The 18143-nt window shown below is 42.8% G+C and overlaps 1 protein-coding gene across 1 annotated transcript in view; it reads right to left on the reverse strand.

Moving 5' to 3' along the window:
- NEK1 (NIMA related kinase 1) overlaps window positions 1-18143 on the reverse strand; it is a 72333-nt gene that overhangs the window by 19297 nt on the left and 34893 nt on the right. Inside the window, exons 16-17 of the mRNA XM_065404788.1 lie at window positions 11048-11226; window positions 10836-10967 (exon numbers count right to left, since the gene is read on the reverse strand). Of these exons, the coding sequence (XP_065260860.1) occupies window positions 10836-10967; window positions 11048-11226 (311 nt within the window). The remainder of the gene's footprint in view (window positions 1-10835; window positions 10968-11047; window positions 11227-18143) is intronic.

The following is an 18143-nucleotide window of genomic DNA, read 5'->3' on the forward strand; positions in this document are numbered from 1 at the left end:
CCCACTATTATTGGGTTCTTAATTTTGATAGCCTCTCTAATTTCCCTTAGCATTTCATCATCACTATTACTGTCCTGGTCAGGTGGTCGATAATAGATCCCTAATGTTATATTTTTACTAGAGCATGTTATATTTTTACTAGAAAACTGTCAATTAGACTAAATACAAATTCCATAATCAAATAAAGTACATATCTAGTGTACAATAGTACTGTGTACAGCCAAAGTGATCATTAACATACAATACCAGAGAAAAAATAAACATTGTTCTACTACAAAAGTAAGCATCTTGAGCTCCAAAACCCATGTGGTATAGTTCAGTCTTTTTGAAGTTTTAGTGCACACAAAGATCATTACTTACGGTATGCTGTAAGCATGATGAAAACTAACTAAAAATAAATGTCATTTTTATGAGGCTCTAGAACTACATCTAGCCAACCAGAAGAAGCTTGTTTACGATCATATATTGTATACAAATGTCTATATTTGACAGGCAGCAAGGTTCACTCAAATATCACTAGTAATATGAATTTGTAATCATTTATACCCACAATGTGCGCTGCAGGAATGGAATATATTATACAAAGACAATAGTTTTAAGATCTAGTGAAAGGCTCTGTTAAACTACATATAAGGTTTTTCAGTCACTTTTAGATATGTGCATGAACTAATTTAAAAATAAATACAACTGAACTACTGTTGTTCTTTTAGCAAGTTTCTTGCTTTAACCAACTGTCTACTCTCATATCCTTGCAGTTCACCTTTAGTTGAAACCATCACACACAAGGGAACTATTACTAAGTTAAATACTGTAATGCTTATAGGCAATACACTGAATATTTCACACATTTTTGAGGATAATATCATGGTTTAAGTCCAAAAATGATCCAATTTGTAAATGAAAACACTCTGAAAAGGTGAGATCTAGAAGAGATCATATTCAACCCTATTCTTTCCCCACCCTGGTTGGCCTTAATTTCTTTAAATCTTTTTGGCCCTACCTAGACTTGAAAAAATAGGTAACGTTTGAAACCATATTAGTTAACATGAGATGTTTAACGGACATGTTTTTAAGCACTAATGTAGACAGGATTTAAACCTTTAAAATATTCTGGCTGGTCATATTCACACTAGTATTTAAAGATGCTGGTTAAAATATGTTAGCTAACATGTTTTAACCAGCATTTTTAGAAACCATGGCCTGGGGAGAGGGAGGGAGGGAAATGGGGAGCGGGGATGGAGGAAATTAAGTCAGATGGTAGCACATGTAGCTGAGTTAGGGTGACCAGACAGCAAGTGTGAAAAATAGGGACGGGTGTGGGGGGTAATAGGAGCCTATATAAGAAAAAGACCCAAAAATCGGGACTGTCCCTATAAAATCGGGACATCTGGTCACCCTAAGCTGAGTAGATGCTCAGTTACTGGGTGCAGCAGGAAAAACGTTAACTACATCACAAAGGCTCAAGTTACTGCATAGGAAACAGTAACCAAAAAAGTGAATGTCATTACCATCATTATGGCAATCCTAAAAGGAAATGGCCTCCTTGCAGATCAAACACCACCCACTTCAATCTCTGGCAAAAGTGCTGTAGGTGATCTTGGCAGTACATTGGAATGCTTACTGTGACACCGAAACTTCTGGTGCCCAACATGGTTGCTGGCCATGCAGTGGCACTCTGATACAAATGTTTTGAAATTCAGCTGTGTTGCACTAACATCCATACAAGAAAGCTGCTGGAACCAAACCAGTGCTAGTGGAGGCAGTTGTTGGGTTTGGCTTCATTTTTGATCTTCTTCTGCCACTTGATATGAAGCTGATGAAAACGAGAAGAACTGCACACATCAATCTGGTGTTCTTCAGCCTTGCTCAGCGCCCACGTTTCACTTCGATTCTAACACCTGAATACTCTCTTCATTAACACTCCTTTGATCTAGGGTTATTTAATTAAATGTAGAAATAACGTAATAGCAAAAACCGCATGATATAGGCAGATGAAAACAATACAATCAACATCTCCTTTCATTTCTATTAGCATACGAATTAATTAGTTTGAATGCATACTAACACTTAACACTTCTTTAATGTTCACATACAAATGAATTGTCCTGAGACACTGACATGCACTGGCACCTGGCCTGTCAGCCTCACAGAAGGTTCCCTAGAGAAGCTATAGAGGTGGACTGTACCCTGGTGGAGTGGGCATACAGCTTGTTAGGCGACTGCATGTCCACTGGTTGGTAACATGATCTAATGCACTGGACAATCCAACTAAAAATTCTCCACGTAGAAACAACTTGCCCTTTGACCCTCCCTGTGTAAGCAAGAAAGAGCCTGGGTGACTTCCAGAAGGATTTTGTTTTGTCCTGGTAGAATAAAATGGCTCTACATACATCAAGAGTACACAATCTTTGCTCTGCTCTACCAGCATGACACTTGGTAAAGAATACAAGTAAGTGGATGATTTCATTAGTGTGCAATTCAGACACCAACTTCAGGAAGAAGTCTCTGAGACCACATCCCAGATTGTCATTATGAATGATAGTATAAGATTTATAGTATAAGATGGCTCTGCTATCTGGGTTTGCATTCTCCAACTTCTAGCAGACTTGACTGCCAAGAGGAAGGCCAATTTCATAGAAAGGTAGGGCAAAGGGCATGTAACCACAGGCTAGAAGGGGGGAACCACCAGCTTCAGAAGGACAAAGTTAAGATCCCAAGTTGGGGCCGGACTTCTGACAAGTAAGAATAGCCTCAAGATGCTCTTCAGTATACGGGAAGACTGATACTGTAAATCTCCATTTGTAAATCTAGAGAAGTATGTGGACCTAGTGGAAGGTTTCCTGCTATTGGTAAGGATTTTCTAAATATCCTGTGAGCAGACCAACTCCACTAGTGTCAACCAGCCAGCATCCATGCTACCAGGTGGAGAGCACTCATGTTTGGGTGCAAAAGGTCAATCCCCAGTTGTGGACTATAAAATTGAGGATGGAGTCTAGGGGGACTGATGGGACCAGGGAGAGGTTGTGGAAGTCCCTGAACCACATTTGCGTCAGTCACAACGCTATGAGGATTACTCTGTGAAGGGTTAAAATCCATGTGCATTTTATATAACAGCCTGGCATATGGATTGTGCCAGCTCTTTTCCAGACCCAAAGTCCAGAGTTTGGTCAAGAGACCAGAGGCCTAGCAAATAGTGATCAGCTACGAGAAAGCTGGGGTAAACAGATAACCTTGCTTTTGCTAAAATAAGCCTAGCCAGCAAATTGCCAGGTGTTGGGTCTGAGTACTGAATAATTGTGTCTTATTCAGAGTTGCAAATTGAACAAAGCAGCCCTGTTTCTGTTGTGTTAGTTTCTTTTGTAGGGAAATGTTCTTCCCACATATCCAACCTTTAGTTTATGAAAGGTTAGAACATGTCAGTATAAAATATGGCCTCCTCCCACCTCCCTTTCCCAGGGACCAATGCCTGCCTTAAGACACAAAGGAGACAATCTTTACTGCCATATACTTTCACTGTTTCTTTGCTTTAACCCCTAGGAATGTATCTGTTGGACAATCAGAGGAGTTGCTTCATTCCTATGGACCCCAAATCAGAATTTGACATATTTTATTATATACTTATTTTATACTAATACATTTATCAAAGTATTAATTAAATTTTAACTCGTTAACTTGAGACCATGGGCGGAGACATTATGTAACCTTTTAACCATCGGCTGCTGTGCTATCTTGTCTTGCTGCTAGACCTATCCGGGGTTGGGGAACTGCCTACCCCGTCACTTTCCCCTGCCCATAAAAAAAAATCCATATATTCTATTGTAATCAATTGATTAACAGTGTCTCTGAGCCTAGCAAGCAAGGTGACACTCCGGCCGCTCTGTACGTAATAAACTCCTATGCTTGACCTCTACACGGTGTGGATTTATGTTCCTTCACTCTGGTTTTCTCTTGCCTGTTCTTCTGCAGAACACTGGGAAGCAGGGGGATGAGAGGGAACATATTTAGGCCTTCTATTCAAGGGAGGAGAAAGGGATCCGAAAAAAAGCTGGGAATGTGGCTTCCCCATGAACGTAAGTGGGGACACTTGTTCTGCTTTCCCCAAGAGGTCCTTGTGGGGGGAGTCCCCCAAAAGGTTAAAGGTGTGCTGAAGGACTCTTGGGTGGCATAACTACTAGTGGCTGTCACAGAAATGCCTGCTCAGGCCATCTGCCCTCATGTTGTCCACTCCTGGGAGATGGCTGACAAGGTAATGTTGTGTGACAAAAACCCAGAGTTAAATGGCCTTTTGGCAGAAGGCCAAGGACCTGACCCCTCCTCATCTGTTTAAATAAGACAGCTGCCATGTTGTCAGACATCACCAAGACTGATTGGCACTGAATGTCCAGAAAGAAGGCTATGCATGCTGTGGGCATAGTCATGATTTCTAGAACAGCGATGTGCAGGGCCCGTTCTGTGATGGACCACAGGCCCTAAGTTTTAAAGTTCTCCATTTGAGTCCCACATCCAAGCAAGGAGGCAACAGTGATGATAGTCCTTCAGGGTGAACTGGGCTGTAAGGAACCCTCTTGCAAATGTTGCACTGGTCCTTCTCCCAGTCCAGTGACTGAAGGACTGACAAGGGGAGATGCTGTGACAGGTGTGACAAATATCTTGAATAAACCTTACTGAATTAAACTTGAATTCAGCAAGGCTGAATTTAAGAAATTTAGGAGTTCATTGTATTTAAAATGCAAAGTGTTTATCTACTATTGAGGGACTGTATGTATTTCCATGGGGGAGAGGGACTACAGCCCTCCAGGAACTAATAAAGGTGGGTGTGGTTAGGCAAATTCACTTGAGTTTAACACCTCCAGAGGGCTACAACTATTTGGAGAGGGTATGCTGGTTTAAACTGGATTCTTCACGGCCATCAGACAAAGAAAGGACTGTTGGTTCAACAGCCTGAGTTAAAACTGACTCAGGGTCTTCTTTCTGATCCAGCAAATAGACAGGACCTCTGATCCAAGCGAGGCACCAGTCAGGGAAGGGATAGGTCTTTGGCCCATTTGGGTGCTTGTTTTGATGAACTTGTAGCTACAGGGAAAAAAATAATCTCAGAGTGAAGTTTGAAGGACTAAGCACCAAACAAAGCCCTTGTTGGAGTCGGGGGGGGGGGGGGGGGGGGAGATTTCTGTTAAGTTTATTAGCATGTATTGTTTTTAATATGTTTTCTCTGTAATGCTTTTACCTTAAGACGACAAGTGCTTGCATAGAAAGAACTGTGTGGTAACTTAACTGTAGGCATTACATAGCTTACCATCTCTGAGAGAAGCAAATCAGGCCTGCTTAGGCAGTCTATCATTTGGGGAATAACAGTGTAGGCAGGGAACTGTTCAATCTGGAAATACCCCGGTCAGAAGGGAGGAAGATGCAGGACTCTGCCCAACAGAGGTGATGGCTGGATGACCAAGGGGGAATAAAGTTTCAGTTGCTCTGAACTATGATAACCTTGACTGGATGGCATCTTCTTGGCCAGAAAGCTTCAAGCGGCCAGAAGCGGAGTCCAGTGTATGAAATAACAAAATATATATGCTGCCACGAGACCCAGAAGCCTGAGGCAAATCCTTACCCATGTGAGGGGGTGGGGACTGCAGGTGGGAGCAGATATAGTATTTTATATGAAATCTGTCAGGCGGCAGGTTGGCAGTCACAAGACCTGTGCCGAATACAGTCCCAATGAATTCTATTTATCAAATAGGATTTAAATATAGGCTTCATTTTGTTCCCAAGGAGGTCTAGACAAGCGAACAAGTGTAGGATGGACACGATGTGGTTCCAAACTTGAGACTGCATGTGGCCCCGACGAGCCAGTCAACCAAGTCTGGGAACACCTGAATGCCCACCCTTGTTAAGTAAGCTGCGACCACTACAAGGCACTCAGTGAAAACACAAGGTGCTGTCAAAAGCCTGAAGGGCACATCCCAATATTGGTAATATTTGTTGTTCAACACATACCTCAGGAAACACTTGTGCACTTGGGGAATCACGATGTGGAAGTATGCATCCTTGAGGTCAAGAGAAACTACTTGTCCTTCTGGACCAGAGAGGGAATGATGGATCCAAGGGAGACCAACTTGAGCTTGATAAAAGTATTGAAAGCTCTGACATCTAGAATCAGACGAAACACCCTGACTTCTTGGGAGTAAAGAAATACCTTGACTAGAAGCCCCTTCCTTTGCATTGAGGGGGAACTTCTATCGCACCCAGAACCAGAAGTGGCTATGCTTCATGTTGAAGGGAGGGCTCCCTGAAGAGGGTCAGGAAGGAACTGGATGGCAGCGCCTTTCTGGACCACATCCAAAACACAACCATCTGAGGAGATGCTGGATCAGGTCTGTTGAAAGCAAGCCAGACAGTTGTCAAAAGGAAGAGAGGGTAAAGAACATAGAATAACTGGTATGCTGTCCTCAAGCACCAAGTCAAGTATGCTACCTGGTCAGTGCCATTCTGGGAGATGTAACAGAGAGGTTGCCCCCCCGCAGATTTCCTTCTCAAGGGCCACTGTCTGCATCCCTGGGCTTTGAGTGTTCTATACTGGAAGAAGGGCTGATGTTGATAGGTAGAGTCTTTTCCATAGGGATTGGCACCAACAGTCCTGGTACCAGGCTAGATCAGTACTGGGTTTTGGCAACAGCCATAGATTCATCGAGAAGGCCAAGATCAGTTTAACTGATACTGCAGAGCCCCAACACCTTCCTGGAGAGGATTGGCAACTTCGCTGTGAGTCAAAAGACAAGAGGGAACCACTTCTTGAAAAGGGGGTGCTCCTCCCGTAGGCATAAGGGGCACTTGGCCCAAAGACAGGGGCAAGAAGGTTACTGAATCCAGGAACCTTAGTGGAATCAGAGGAGGGTACAGTTCTAAAAGGCATAGTGGTGCCAGGCCTGGCAAAGTAGTCTTAGGTGATGCTATGCCTGGTACCAGGGTAGAGCTTCTGCCCAGTACCATGGCTGCCGGTGGCCACTCTGATGCCTTGGTACCAAGGACACTAAAATGACCATGGACGCAGTTGCCAGGGCTTCTAGTATGGTGGTTCTGTTCTGCTAGTACAGGCTCCAATGCTCAAGGAACTTTTTTTAAGTTTTGAAACACCTTTAATGACCAACAGCCTGGTGGTCTGAGGCCTTGCAGTCAGAACTGGAGAGGGTAATTTTCACCTTTTCTCCTTAGAAGACATGCAACATGTCTATGCTTTCTGGATGAGGAAGGCACCAGCTTGGGAGAGTGTTAGGCAGACACCAGGGCAGAAGTTGAAGCCCTCTGGACTTCAAAAGCCTAGACACTTGGAGTCCAGGGTCATCACTGCTTTATAATAAACACCCTCTGGTGTGCCTCTCTTGAGCACTGGGTCTGCTTTGAGAAGGACCTACAAATTTCACAGCACTCCGCAACATGCCCCTTACCGAGGCAGAACAGACACCTCGCAGGATGAGCGGTTCTTAAAGCCTAGGGATTTCCCATGGTCAACCATGGTACGCAACATCACCAGCGACGGAGGAAGAGAACTCTTCTTCCTCTAAGACATCCTGAAGAGATAACTACTGAAAAAATGCTGTAAATCGCTGAAGGAAAAAAGTTTGTTGGAGGGAGTAGTTCCAACAAGTACCACCACTGGTAGAGAAGGAACTGTCTCTCGCAGGAAAGTTCCACCCTTTACACCTTCACCAAGTGTACAAGGAAGGGAAGGACACATGCATCATCCCATTAGATACAACTGACTGGAAATTTCTTCTATGTGCATGCACTGGATATACATTCAACTAATATGGAATATGTATATGGACTAGCTCTCAAAGAAGAACCACATCTATCTTTCAAGCATCCTCAAGCACCAGCAATGATGCTGCCCAAATATTTGGCACTTGCCACATACTTGATGTCCTATCCGAGCAGGTTAATACAGAGCTGGGTGTAAACTGGAGCTGGAGGCTGCTTGCTAGTGGGGAGGAGGAGCTGGAGAGTTCCGGGAAGCTGCAGTTCTCAGCATGCCCTGAAGGAAGGAGGCAGCATGCAGGAAACTCCACACAAGTCCGGGATGCAGCATCAGGCTGCTTCTCCCTCTGGATCCCTGGGCTCTGTGGGTGGATTACGGGGAGCGGGTGTCTGGCCTTGGGGAGGCCCCTGTGACTGGGCACTGGGGGCGGGCATGGCTGGCCTTTGGTGGGGAGAGGGTGCAAGTGTCTGGGCGGGGTGGGGGCCCACAGATGAGCTCTGGGGTATAAGGGGTGCATGTGAGTGTCTGGGCAGGGGGAGATGACTCTGCAGCTGGGCTTTAGGGGGTGTGGGTGTCTGGGCTGGGGGGCACCCTGCAGCTGGGCTCTGGGGGGTAGGGGATGCAGATGTCTGGCCCCTCTGCTGGTCTCTGAGCGGGAGGGGGCAGAGAAACGGGTTTCTTTAACTCTCTACTGCTGGGGGAAATTTTTTGTATCTGTATTGTTACAGACATAGTTGCTGAGAGGTATTTTGAAATAAATTACCAAACTAATTTAAACTGGCCTGATTATATAAATGTTATCTGGACAAAATAAAATATGCAGAATTTTGAAGAATTTTAAAATATTGTGCGCAGAAGTTTTAGGTTTTTGGCGCAGAATTGCCCCAGGACTATACCAGTCACTGCAGATATTGAACGACGGTGACAAAACGCAGCCTTGCCAAACTCCAGTGGAGATAGGAAACCATGGCACATATCTGCTACTGACTCAAAGGCAGATTTCCATTCCATTATAGGCCTCTTCCCTCAATGACACTATCTTCCAAGGGATACCAAGTCACCTCATCATATCCCACAAATTTGCTCAATGCAATTAATCGAAGGCCTGACTGAAGTCTATAAAAAATGTTGCACAGAACTTATTAAATTCAACTATCTTCTCAAAGCACTGCATCAAAGTAAAGATCTGGTCAACAAAGGAACACCCAAGTCTAAAGCTGCACTGAGTATCCCAGCACTTGCCATGAAGTGCATTGTTGATTTGAAACATTAAGACAGAAGTAAAGTCGGTCCTAGGGAAGGTCAACAGCATAATCTCTCTGTAGTTCAGTGGTTCTCAAACTGTTTTACTGGTGACCCCTTTCACATAGCAAGCCTCTGAGTGCGACCCCCTCCCCTTATAAATTAAAAACATGTTTTTATATATTTAACATCATTATAAATGCTGGAGGCAAAGCGGGGTTTGGGGTGGAGGCTGACAGCTCGTGACCCCACATGTAATAGCCTTGTGACCCCCAAGGGATCCCAACCCCCAGTTTGAGAACCCCTGCTGTAGTTGCTCTTTTCAGCCGTATTCTTTTTGAACAGACGCAGAATAAACACCTTTCTTCCAGTCATCAAGGATGAAGATAGTGTGCCAGATGGTCTGGTAGAGCCTATGCAGTCACAGTACAACAACAGTCTTACCTGTCTTCCACAATTCAGAGATAGTGATTATGTGCTAATGTGCAAAATGGTAAATGACTTCAATAACAGAGATTTTATAATATGATATTAATGTTACACATTTTTAGGACTGAAAAGCCAGAAAGGGAAAGTTAAGATTGCATGTACAAGCTTAACTTTGCCCCCTTAGACATATTGATTATGATTGCATAACTCAAACTATCTCACACATTTTTCAATACAATACAATTAAATTAGTTATCTAAAGATTGACTCGTTCTCCAGCCCAACCTTTGCCCTGCTATTTCTCCCATCCCCACCTGTTGCTACTCCTCAGTTTTATCTCTGGGGAATTAGGTTCTGAGGAACACATTTTTCAGCCCTTCGTCCCTGCAGCAGCTATTTAGGTAAAGATGTGGGAGAGGATTTGCCTCTGTCTGCTTTAGCAAGGGAAACTAGGTTAATGAACTATGACTGAGCACTGTTCTTGCTAAAAAGGCACTGTCACAACTGACTAGTGTAGACATAGCCTTTGAGGTCATACCAAGCAGATCTCCCAGGAAAAAGTAGGGTAGCATAAAAGAAGCTCAACTTGGGAGTGGGCATTTGTTTTAAAAATGTTTACAGTAATTGAAAGGGGGAAAAAAACACAATTTAAGTAGTAATGACAACACTCTTCCACAATTCAACAACATTGTTATCATACAACGACATACCCTCTTTTTAGCTATATTACCCTGTCTTTCCATTTCTGGTCAGCAGCGTTGGAAAGCTACACTCATCCCCAGCCTGCTCCTCCAAAATCTTCTCCTGAGCAACATGCTTTAAGCAAAGCAACTGGAAATACAGTAGTAGAAGCAGGCTAGTGATGAGTTTTATAAGAACACTTCCACACTAGAGAATCAAACAGGTCAGGTAACAGGAAGAGTTGGGAAAAGGAGGGAATACCCCAGGACAGCTGGCAGAAAAAGAGGCTTATGGGTTAGTCCAGGCTGTCATTTCATTAGTAATTTATATTTTGGGGCTTTAACCAAAAGCACAGCACTCTTAAGGGTTGCTAGTAATTAGTTACCAGACTAATTATTTATAACCATTAGCAACTTGAGTTTACCAAAGCAAATAGTCAGCATAGATAGTAGCTAGATTTACTAATGATTTCACCCATAAGCATTGGAAGAAATGGTACAATCAGCTGCAAGCACGATAAGATACATAACACATTGGCCATCTTCAGTGGGAACTAAGGCACCAACGGTTCTCAAAGGGTTATGCATTCTGTGAGAAACCAACACATGAACAGACAAAACAGCGTCAATGGATAAAGACGTTTTTTAGAAGTGTCTAGAATTAAGCTAAACACAACATAGGACAAAAATCTAACACGTAGGGATGCATTCACAGATTATCACAGTCCAACCTGTTTGCACTGGCTTGTTTAGACACCTCCTTCAATCTTTTGATTTTTTTCCTAATTGCATCAGCATCTGGTAAATGGTGATGACCATCAGGCCCATTAGGAAATCCTGGACGTACTCCAGGTGGAACTCCTCTGTAGATAAATATGTACAGTAACTTTCATTACTTTCATCAAAGCAGAGCACATGCAACTCTAATGGAAGGTAGTCATACCTTTCAACAGCTTCCCGACTTCGTATTTCTGCTCTCCATCTGGTTTCTCTCTCCTCACCTACTTTAATATTTTCCTTTTGCTGTTGCATCTGGTCAAAGATAGCATGGTAGTGTTCATACTGTCCTCTGGCAGGCACAGGGGAAGGCCCAACACCACCTCCACCACCAAAAAATGGTGCCTGGGAATTAAAGAAAGAACTCTCACATCCTTGTCCTAATAAACCCTGGCAGTGTCCACTACTCTTAATAAAAAACAACAAAAAAATCAGGATTTCTTCCTAAAGTTTAATATGCCCAAAATGTACCTGTTTTAACACAGAGGAGGAGGATTTAAACTCTTACACTCATGTAACATTAATATTTTATTATCCTCCGTCAGCAGTTAAATTATATGTGCTATATCTATCACATAACAGTATTGCTGACCCTCTACTATAAAAGGAAATCATCCCATTTCAAAATCGATAAGCTACCCTATCAAAGGCTAAGTAGTTTATCACAGTGAAGGAATTGAATCATCAAGAAAAGACGGACAGTACTATCATTATAAAAGTAAAAGAGTGGTAAAAATTAGCCTCTCTCATATGCCTTTTTCTTAAAATAAACCCTGTTTTTCACTAAAGTCTTCAGTAGTGGTTTAACCCTGTGCATATTCTGAAAGTTTGGTGTCTGTGTGATGCAAGAGTCATTTTATTGTGGATAAAGTAACTGGAATCCCAGAATGACGTGAATTCTTTCCTGCAATTATTGGACAAAAAGGGTCCATTTATATTACAATTAATATGCCAGTTAAAAAGACACCTCTGGAGTTCTTGCTTCAGAGAATACACATGGGTAGCTTTAAAGTTGCAGGTCATGTGTAAAACTGGCAGCAGTTTTCAATATTCCTTTGCAATACATGGGGATATCTCTGTGACGTTATTGACATAAACTGTGACCGTATTGATCATTGTTGCAACCAGGGTCCTATGGTTGCACAAGTTTTTGTACAGAGGAGGCCAAGTGGGGTGTCTATGGAAAGGTCATCGTTTGCTGGTTATAATTATGCTGTCTGTATGTGTGTATCATTTTTGTATTTGAAGTTATGAATATTGGCTATGTATTTGTTTGATTCTAAGAAGCCTCAAGGAAGTATTTGGTCGGCTTCTTGAGAAAGGACTATTCTCAGTAAGTGCCCAATCAAGAAACACTTAACTGACAATGGACTTTGGGAGATGCCAATCCACATCTGAGCTTTCCTGGGAACGTTCAAACTAACATGTAAACAATGCAAAAAGCTGAATCATTCAGAGATGTGACTTGCCCAGGTGGCTACAGACTCCAACTTGTTGCTGTGATTTTGCACAGGAGAACAAAGGGGTTTCCGCCCACAAGAGAAAGAATATAAAAGGCCCTGGAAACCCCTCCATTTTGTCTTCAGCTGGCTCAAAAGATAGCCTCTCCACCCCAAAGAGATGCCTGAAAGAAACTGGAATGAAGGACAGTAACGACGGGGGTGTGAGTGATTGCTGGACCCAGACTAGGAAGGAGTCTAGTCTGTAAAGGAAGCTTATTGGACCATCTCTGAGGGTGAGATTTACCTGCATTTAGTTTCCTACTGTAGTAGGCTTAGACTTGCATGTTTTTGTTTTATTTTGCTTGGTAATTTACTTTATTCTGTCTGTTATTACTTAGAACCACTTAAATCCTACTTGTTATACTTAATACAATCATTTTTTGCTTATTAATTGACCCAGAGCAAGTAATTAATACCTGGGGGAGCAAACAGCTTTGCATATCTCACTACCAGTGTTATAAAGGGCGAACAATTTATGAGTTTACCCTGTATAAGCTTTATACAGAGTAAAATGGATTTATTTGGGGTTTGGATCCCATTGGGAACTGGGTGTCTGGGTGCTAGAGACAGGAGCACTTCTTAAGCTGTTTTCAGTTAAGTCTGCAGCTTGTGAGGGATGTGGTTCAGGCCTGGGTCTGTGTTTGTGTCTGGCTCAACAAGACAGGGTACTGAAGTCCCAAACTGCCAGGAAAAAAAGGGGTCAGAGGTAGTCTCAGCACATCAGGTGGCAGGCCCAATGGGGTCTCTGTGACCCAACCTGTCACAATCTCCCTGATGAGAAACATCACACCAATAACATTTCTACAGTGAATTTCTACTGACATATCTATAAAACACTAGTATTTCACTGAAGAGATGATCATTCAGTTTCTAAATTACTTAAAAGATTTGTGCTCAAGAGCCAACGTAGAAAATTACTGCTGTCAGTACCATGTGATGCTACTACTACTATCCCCGCTCCCCATAGCTTGCCTTGCCTTCCCCTCCTACAAATCTCACCTCCTTCTCCCATCACAGATGCCTAAGTTAATCGTCCCATCTCCTTCATGCCCCACATTTTTTCCAACCCTTACGCTCCTCCTTAACCTCTTGCTCTCTTCTGGCTCTTCCCCCCTCAAAATACAAGCATGCTTTAGTCTCTCCAATCTTAAAAAAGCCCACCCTTGACCCCACTTGCCTCTCCAAATACTGCTCTATCTTTCTTCTCCCTTTCATCTCTAAGATCACTGAACATGCTGCCTACAATCAGTCAGGAGTTCCTCTCCTCCAATTTCATCCTAGACACTTTCCAATATGGCTTCTGTCCCTTGCACTCCACTGAAACTGCTCTTGCCAAAGTCTCTAATGACCTCTACCTAGCTAATGGTCAGAACCAGTACTCCATCCTCATCCTCGGCCTGTGAGCCACTTCTGACAGTTGACCATACTCCTCTTAAAATTTTCTTCTCCCTTGGCTTCTGTGACTGTCCTCTGCTGGTTCTCCTCTTACTTCTCCAACTGGTCCTTCAGTGTTTCTTTCTGATTATGAGCCTCATCCAGTCCCAACTTTCAACAAGGCTCTCTCCTCGGTTCCCTTTTCACCTTATCTCTTGGCAATCTCATCTGCAAACAAAAATTCCAACTACCCTCTCTATGGATCACTCTCTCTACTCTAGAACTGTCTCCTATCCAAATTAAAGTCTCAGTCAATCCAAAAATCTTCTTGTGAATGTCTAGCAGTCAGCTCAAGCTCAACATGGCTAAAATAGAGGTGTTAATCTCCTCTCCCCCTCCAAGTCTTCCCCACTAACTCCTTTTTCAATCACTGCGGACACCACCATCACCACCTTCTTCCCTATCACTCATGCCTATAACCAGGGCTGTATCTTTGACACAAAATTCTCTCTAGGTCCTCTCACCCAGGCTGTGTCTAAATCTTTTTGATTCTTTCTGCATGACATCTCTAAAATATAGCCTTTCCTATCCATCTACACAACTAAAATGCTCATCCCACCTCTTATCTCATGTTTTGACTACAGCAACATCCTTTACACGGTTTTTGACAAATGCAATCTTGTCCCTCTCATATCCATTCAGAATATCACTAGAAAGATCATTTTCCTAGCCCATCATTTTGAACACATCACCGCTCTCTCTGTATCACTCCACTGTCTCCCTCCAAGACCCTCAACCATCATATCAAGTCTGATACTGCTGTGTCTATACGGATTGCAATATTACCAAAGAGCATGATGGAGCTGACAGCCTTCTTGGATATTCTAATACGTTCTTGCATTGGTCAGAAGAGCTCTGTTGATATAAATATAAGGAATATGTAGTGTTCCTATATCTGGAGGAAGAAAGAAGAGGAAGAAATTGCTTCCTTTTAAAAGTGGGTATATATCTACTTAGTGATCTGAATGAATGTTGAGTCTTTCAATGAATAAAGAGACTCATCCATTTTAGCACTGAATAGATTTTGTCCATCAAACGGATAATCTTCAATAACTGACTGAACTTCCTTAGGCAAGCAACCCTGATGCCGACAACCATGATGCACATCTCAGAACAATAGCTGTAGCCATTGAATGGACATCGGTATCAGCTGCATCCAGTGCAGCCCGAAAGGTTTCAACAATTAATAAACCTTCACACATTGAGCTAGCCTTATTCCTAAATTCTAAGGGTAGTTTTTTTCTAAAATTAGCAGACTGCTCCGTTGAAGGGGGACAGGCGTGACAATTTTTTCTTCCAAAGATATCTAGTCTCACTGGTTCTCTCGCTTTGGGAGTTCACTTTCCTGTTTGTTTCAGTTCTTCTTTGGCAACACAGACAAGTGAAGATAGTCAGATGAGTATAAAAGTACTCAAAACCTATGGCCGGCACTTGATGTCCACCAACAGCATGTTTTGAAGTAATTACAACCAAGCCAGCAGTACCCCAAAGGTCTTTACCAGATCTAAAATTCCCACATTTATAGGAAAAGCAACTCTATTGTTATATGCCAGTTGTAAAATATCAAAAAACAAGTTTATATGCCTTCTCCTGTACCATTTTCAATGGGATTCGCAGTATTTGTGCTATCTGTATCAATACTTTTGGAAAGGTTTTTAAGTTGTCCATTGCCATAGGTACAGAAGATGAAACAGTGTCAATCAGGTGAAGGAGGAGAAACATGTGGGAGTCCAGATGAATCTTCTTGAAGCAGAGTTTTCTCACCACCAGAGTTTTGATGTTCTTCTGTTTCCATAACCAAAACATGAGAATTATGAGACACTTGGAGTAAGTGATTTACAATGATTCCCCACATGGTAGGGGGGAAACTTGTCCTGAATACTGTGCATATTGAGGCCATGGTGGCCAAAACTGTAGACCAAATGGTTAAGACATTCACTCAATTCGGAGGAAACCAAGAATAATGAGGTTCATTTATACTGTCTTGTCTGGTTTTATTTTATTTGTTTGCTGACCTGCTTTCCTCTTATGTGAAGGACTCCTGACGGACTCTGAGGAGGAGCTGGACTCAGAAGACAAAAGCCCCTCCATTGATGGGGTAACAATTGGAGATTTGAATATCTGGGTAACACTTCTGTTCTCAGTCTCATTATCACATTGCTGGAGATAAACTTTCAGTACAAGTACCGGAGATCTTTCTCAAAGAGATTTTGGTGACACTAATAGGAGAAGTCTCTAATAATGGAAACTCATGCTCTGAGGTGATCTTAAGATCCAAAGAAGAGACAAAATTCTTTCAGAGCTGTGAAACCCCTCTTTAAGGGTATCTGGGCTGAGGGATCTGGAGCCTCCTCTAATTGCTTTGAAGGTGCTACTGAAGATGAAACTGACAGCGCCATAAGCAAAGCTTTCAAGCGAGATGGTGCCGGAACAGACCGTGATTGATGTACCAGTGCCAACATAGCCAGTGATAGTAACTGCCATGTCACAGGCTTAGCATAGTTATCTTTCCAGTTTCTATGTAGATGTAGCATTCAAGCTCAGGCACTGAGTGGCGTCAGTGACTCCTTTAGAACATAAAAACATAAGACCAGCCACAGTGGGTCAGACCAATGGTCCGTCTAGCCCAGTATCCTGTCTTTTGACAATGGCTTCTGCCAAATCGTTCAGAGGGAATGAACAGAACAGAACAACTTCAAGTGATCCATGCACTTTCATCCTGTCCCAGCTTCTGGCATTTGGAGGTTTACGGATACTTATAGCATGGGGTTGAATCCCTGACCATCTTGGCTAATAGCCATTGATGGGCCCTATCCTTCAAGAATTTATCTAATTCTTTTCTAAACACCATTATAGTTTGGGCCTTCATAACATTCCCTGGCAATGAGTTCCACAGGCTGACTGTGTGCTGTGTGAAGTACTATTTCCTTTTGTTTACTTTAAACCTGTCACCTATTGATTTCATCAGGTGACCTCTAGTTCTTGTACTATGTTACGAGTTAAATAACACTTTACTATTCACTTTCATACCATTCATGATTTTAGAGGCATCTATCAGGTTCCCCTTAGTCATCTTTTTTCCAAGTTGAACAGTCCCTGCCTTTCTAATCTCTTCATATGGAACAGCTTCCATACTTCTAATCATTCTTGTTGCCCTTCTCTGCACCTTTTCCAATACTAATTACTAATATATCTTTTTTGACACCAGCCATCCAGAGCTGCATGCAGTATTGCAGGTGTAATTGTATCATGGATTTATATAATGGCATTATGATATTTTGTCTTTTCCTGTCTGCCCCTTTCTTAATGGCTCCTAACATTGCTAGCTTTTTTGCCTGCTGATGCATATTAAGCAGATGTTTTCAGAGAACTATCCATAGGGACTTCAAGATCGCTTGCTTGAGTGGAAACAACTATTTCAGACCCCATCATTTTGGATGTATAGTTTGGATTATGTTTTCCAGCATACATTAATTTGCACTTTGCAACATGGAATTTCATCTGCCATTTTGTCACCCAGTTTTGTGAGATCCCTTTGTAACTCTTCACAGTTAGCTTTGGACTTAACTATATTTAGTGATTTTGTATCATCTGCAAATTTTGCCACCTCACTGTTCACCCCTTTTTCCAGATGATTTATAAATATGTTGAAGAGCACTGGTCCCACTTCAGATCTTTGGGGCACTGTCACGGGGCTAATACACCCATCACCCTTTTGGGGGCAGGGGCGGGGTGCGTTACAGTCCCGCAGTTGCGTCTGTAGGGTTGCCCTTGGTCTCGGGGCTGCATGGCCCTGTGGCCTTAGTCAGATGACCCTTGCGATCAGGGCAGTGCGGCCTAGCGGCCGGAGTCAATAATACGGCCCCTGCTCTCAGGGCAGTGTGGCCTAGTGCCAAAGTCAGTAATATTGCTGGCTTTTATATCCTGCTTCCAGCTGGAGCATGCCCAGCAGAGCCCAGGGGGCGTGGCCTCCTCTGCAAAGACAGATGGGTTAGCCCCTGCTGCACCAGTGAGGGGCTGATCCACCCTGTCACAGGGACCCTGTTATTTACCTCTCCCCATTGTAAAAACTGATAATTTATTCCTACCCTTTGTTTCTTAGCTTTCAACAAGTAACTATTATCCTATGATTGCTTAGTTTGCTTAAGAGCCTTTGGTGAGGGAACCTGTCAAAGGCTTTCTAAAAATCCAAGCACACTATATCCACTGGATCAACCTTGTCCATATGCTTATTGATGTCCTCAAAGAATTCTAATAGATTAGTGAGATGTAATTTCCCTTTACAAAAGCCATGTTGACTCTTTCCAAACTTCTTGTGTTTATCTA

The sequence above is a fragment of the Emys orbicularis genome, chromosome 5 (genome assembly GCF_028017835.1).
Source record: "Emys orbicularis isolate rEmyOrb1 chromosome 5, rEmyOrb1.hap1, whole genome shotgun sequence".
Classification (NCBI taxonomy): Eukaryota; Metazoa; Chordata; order Testudines; family Emydidae; genus Emys; species Emys orbicularis.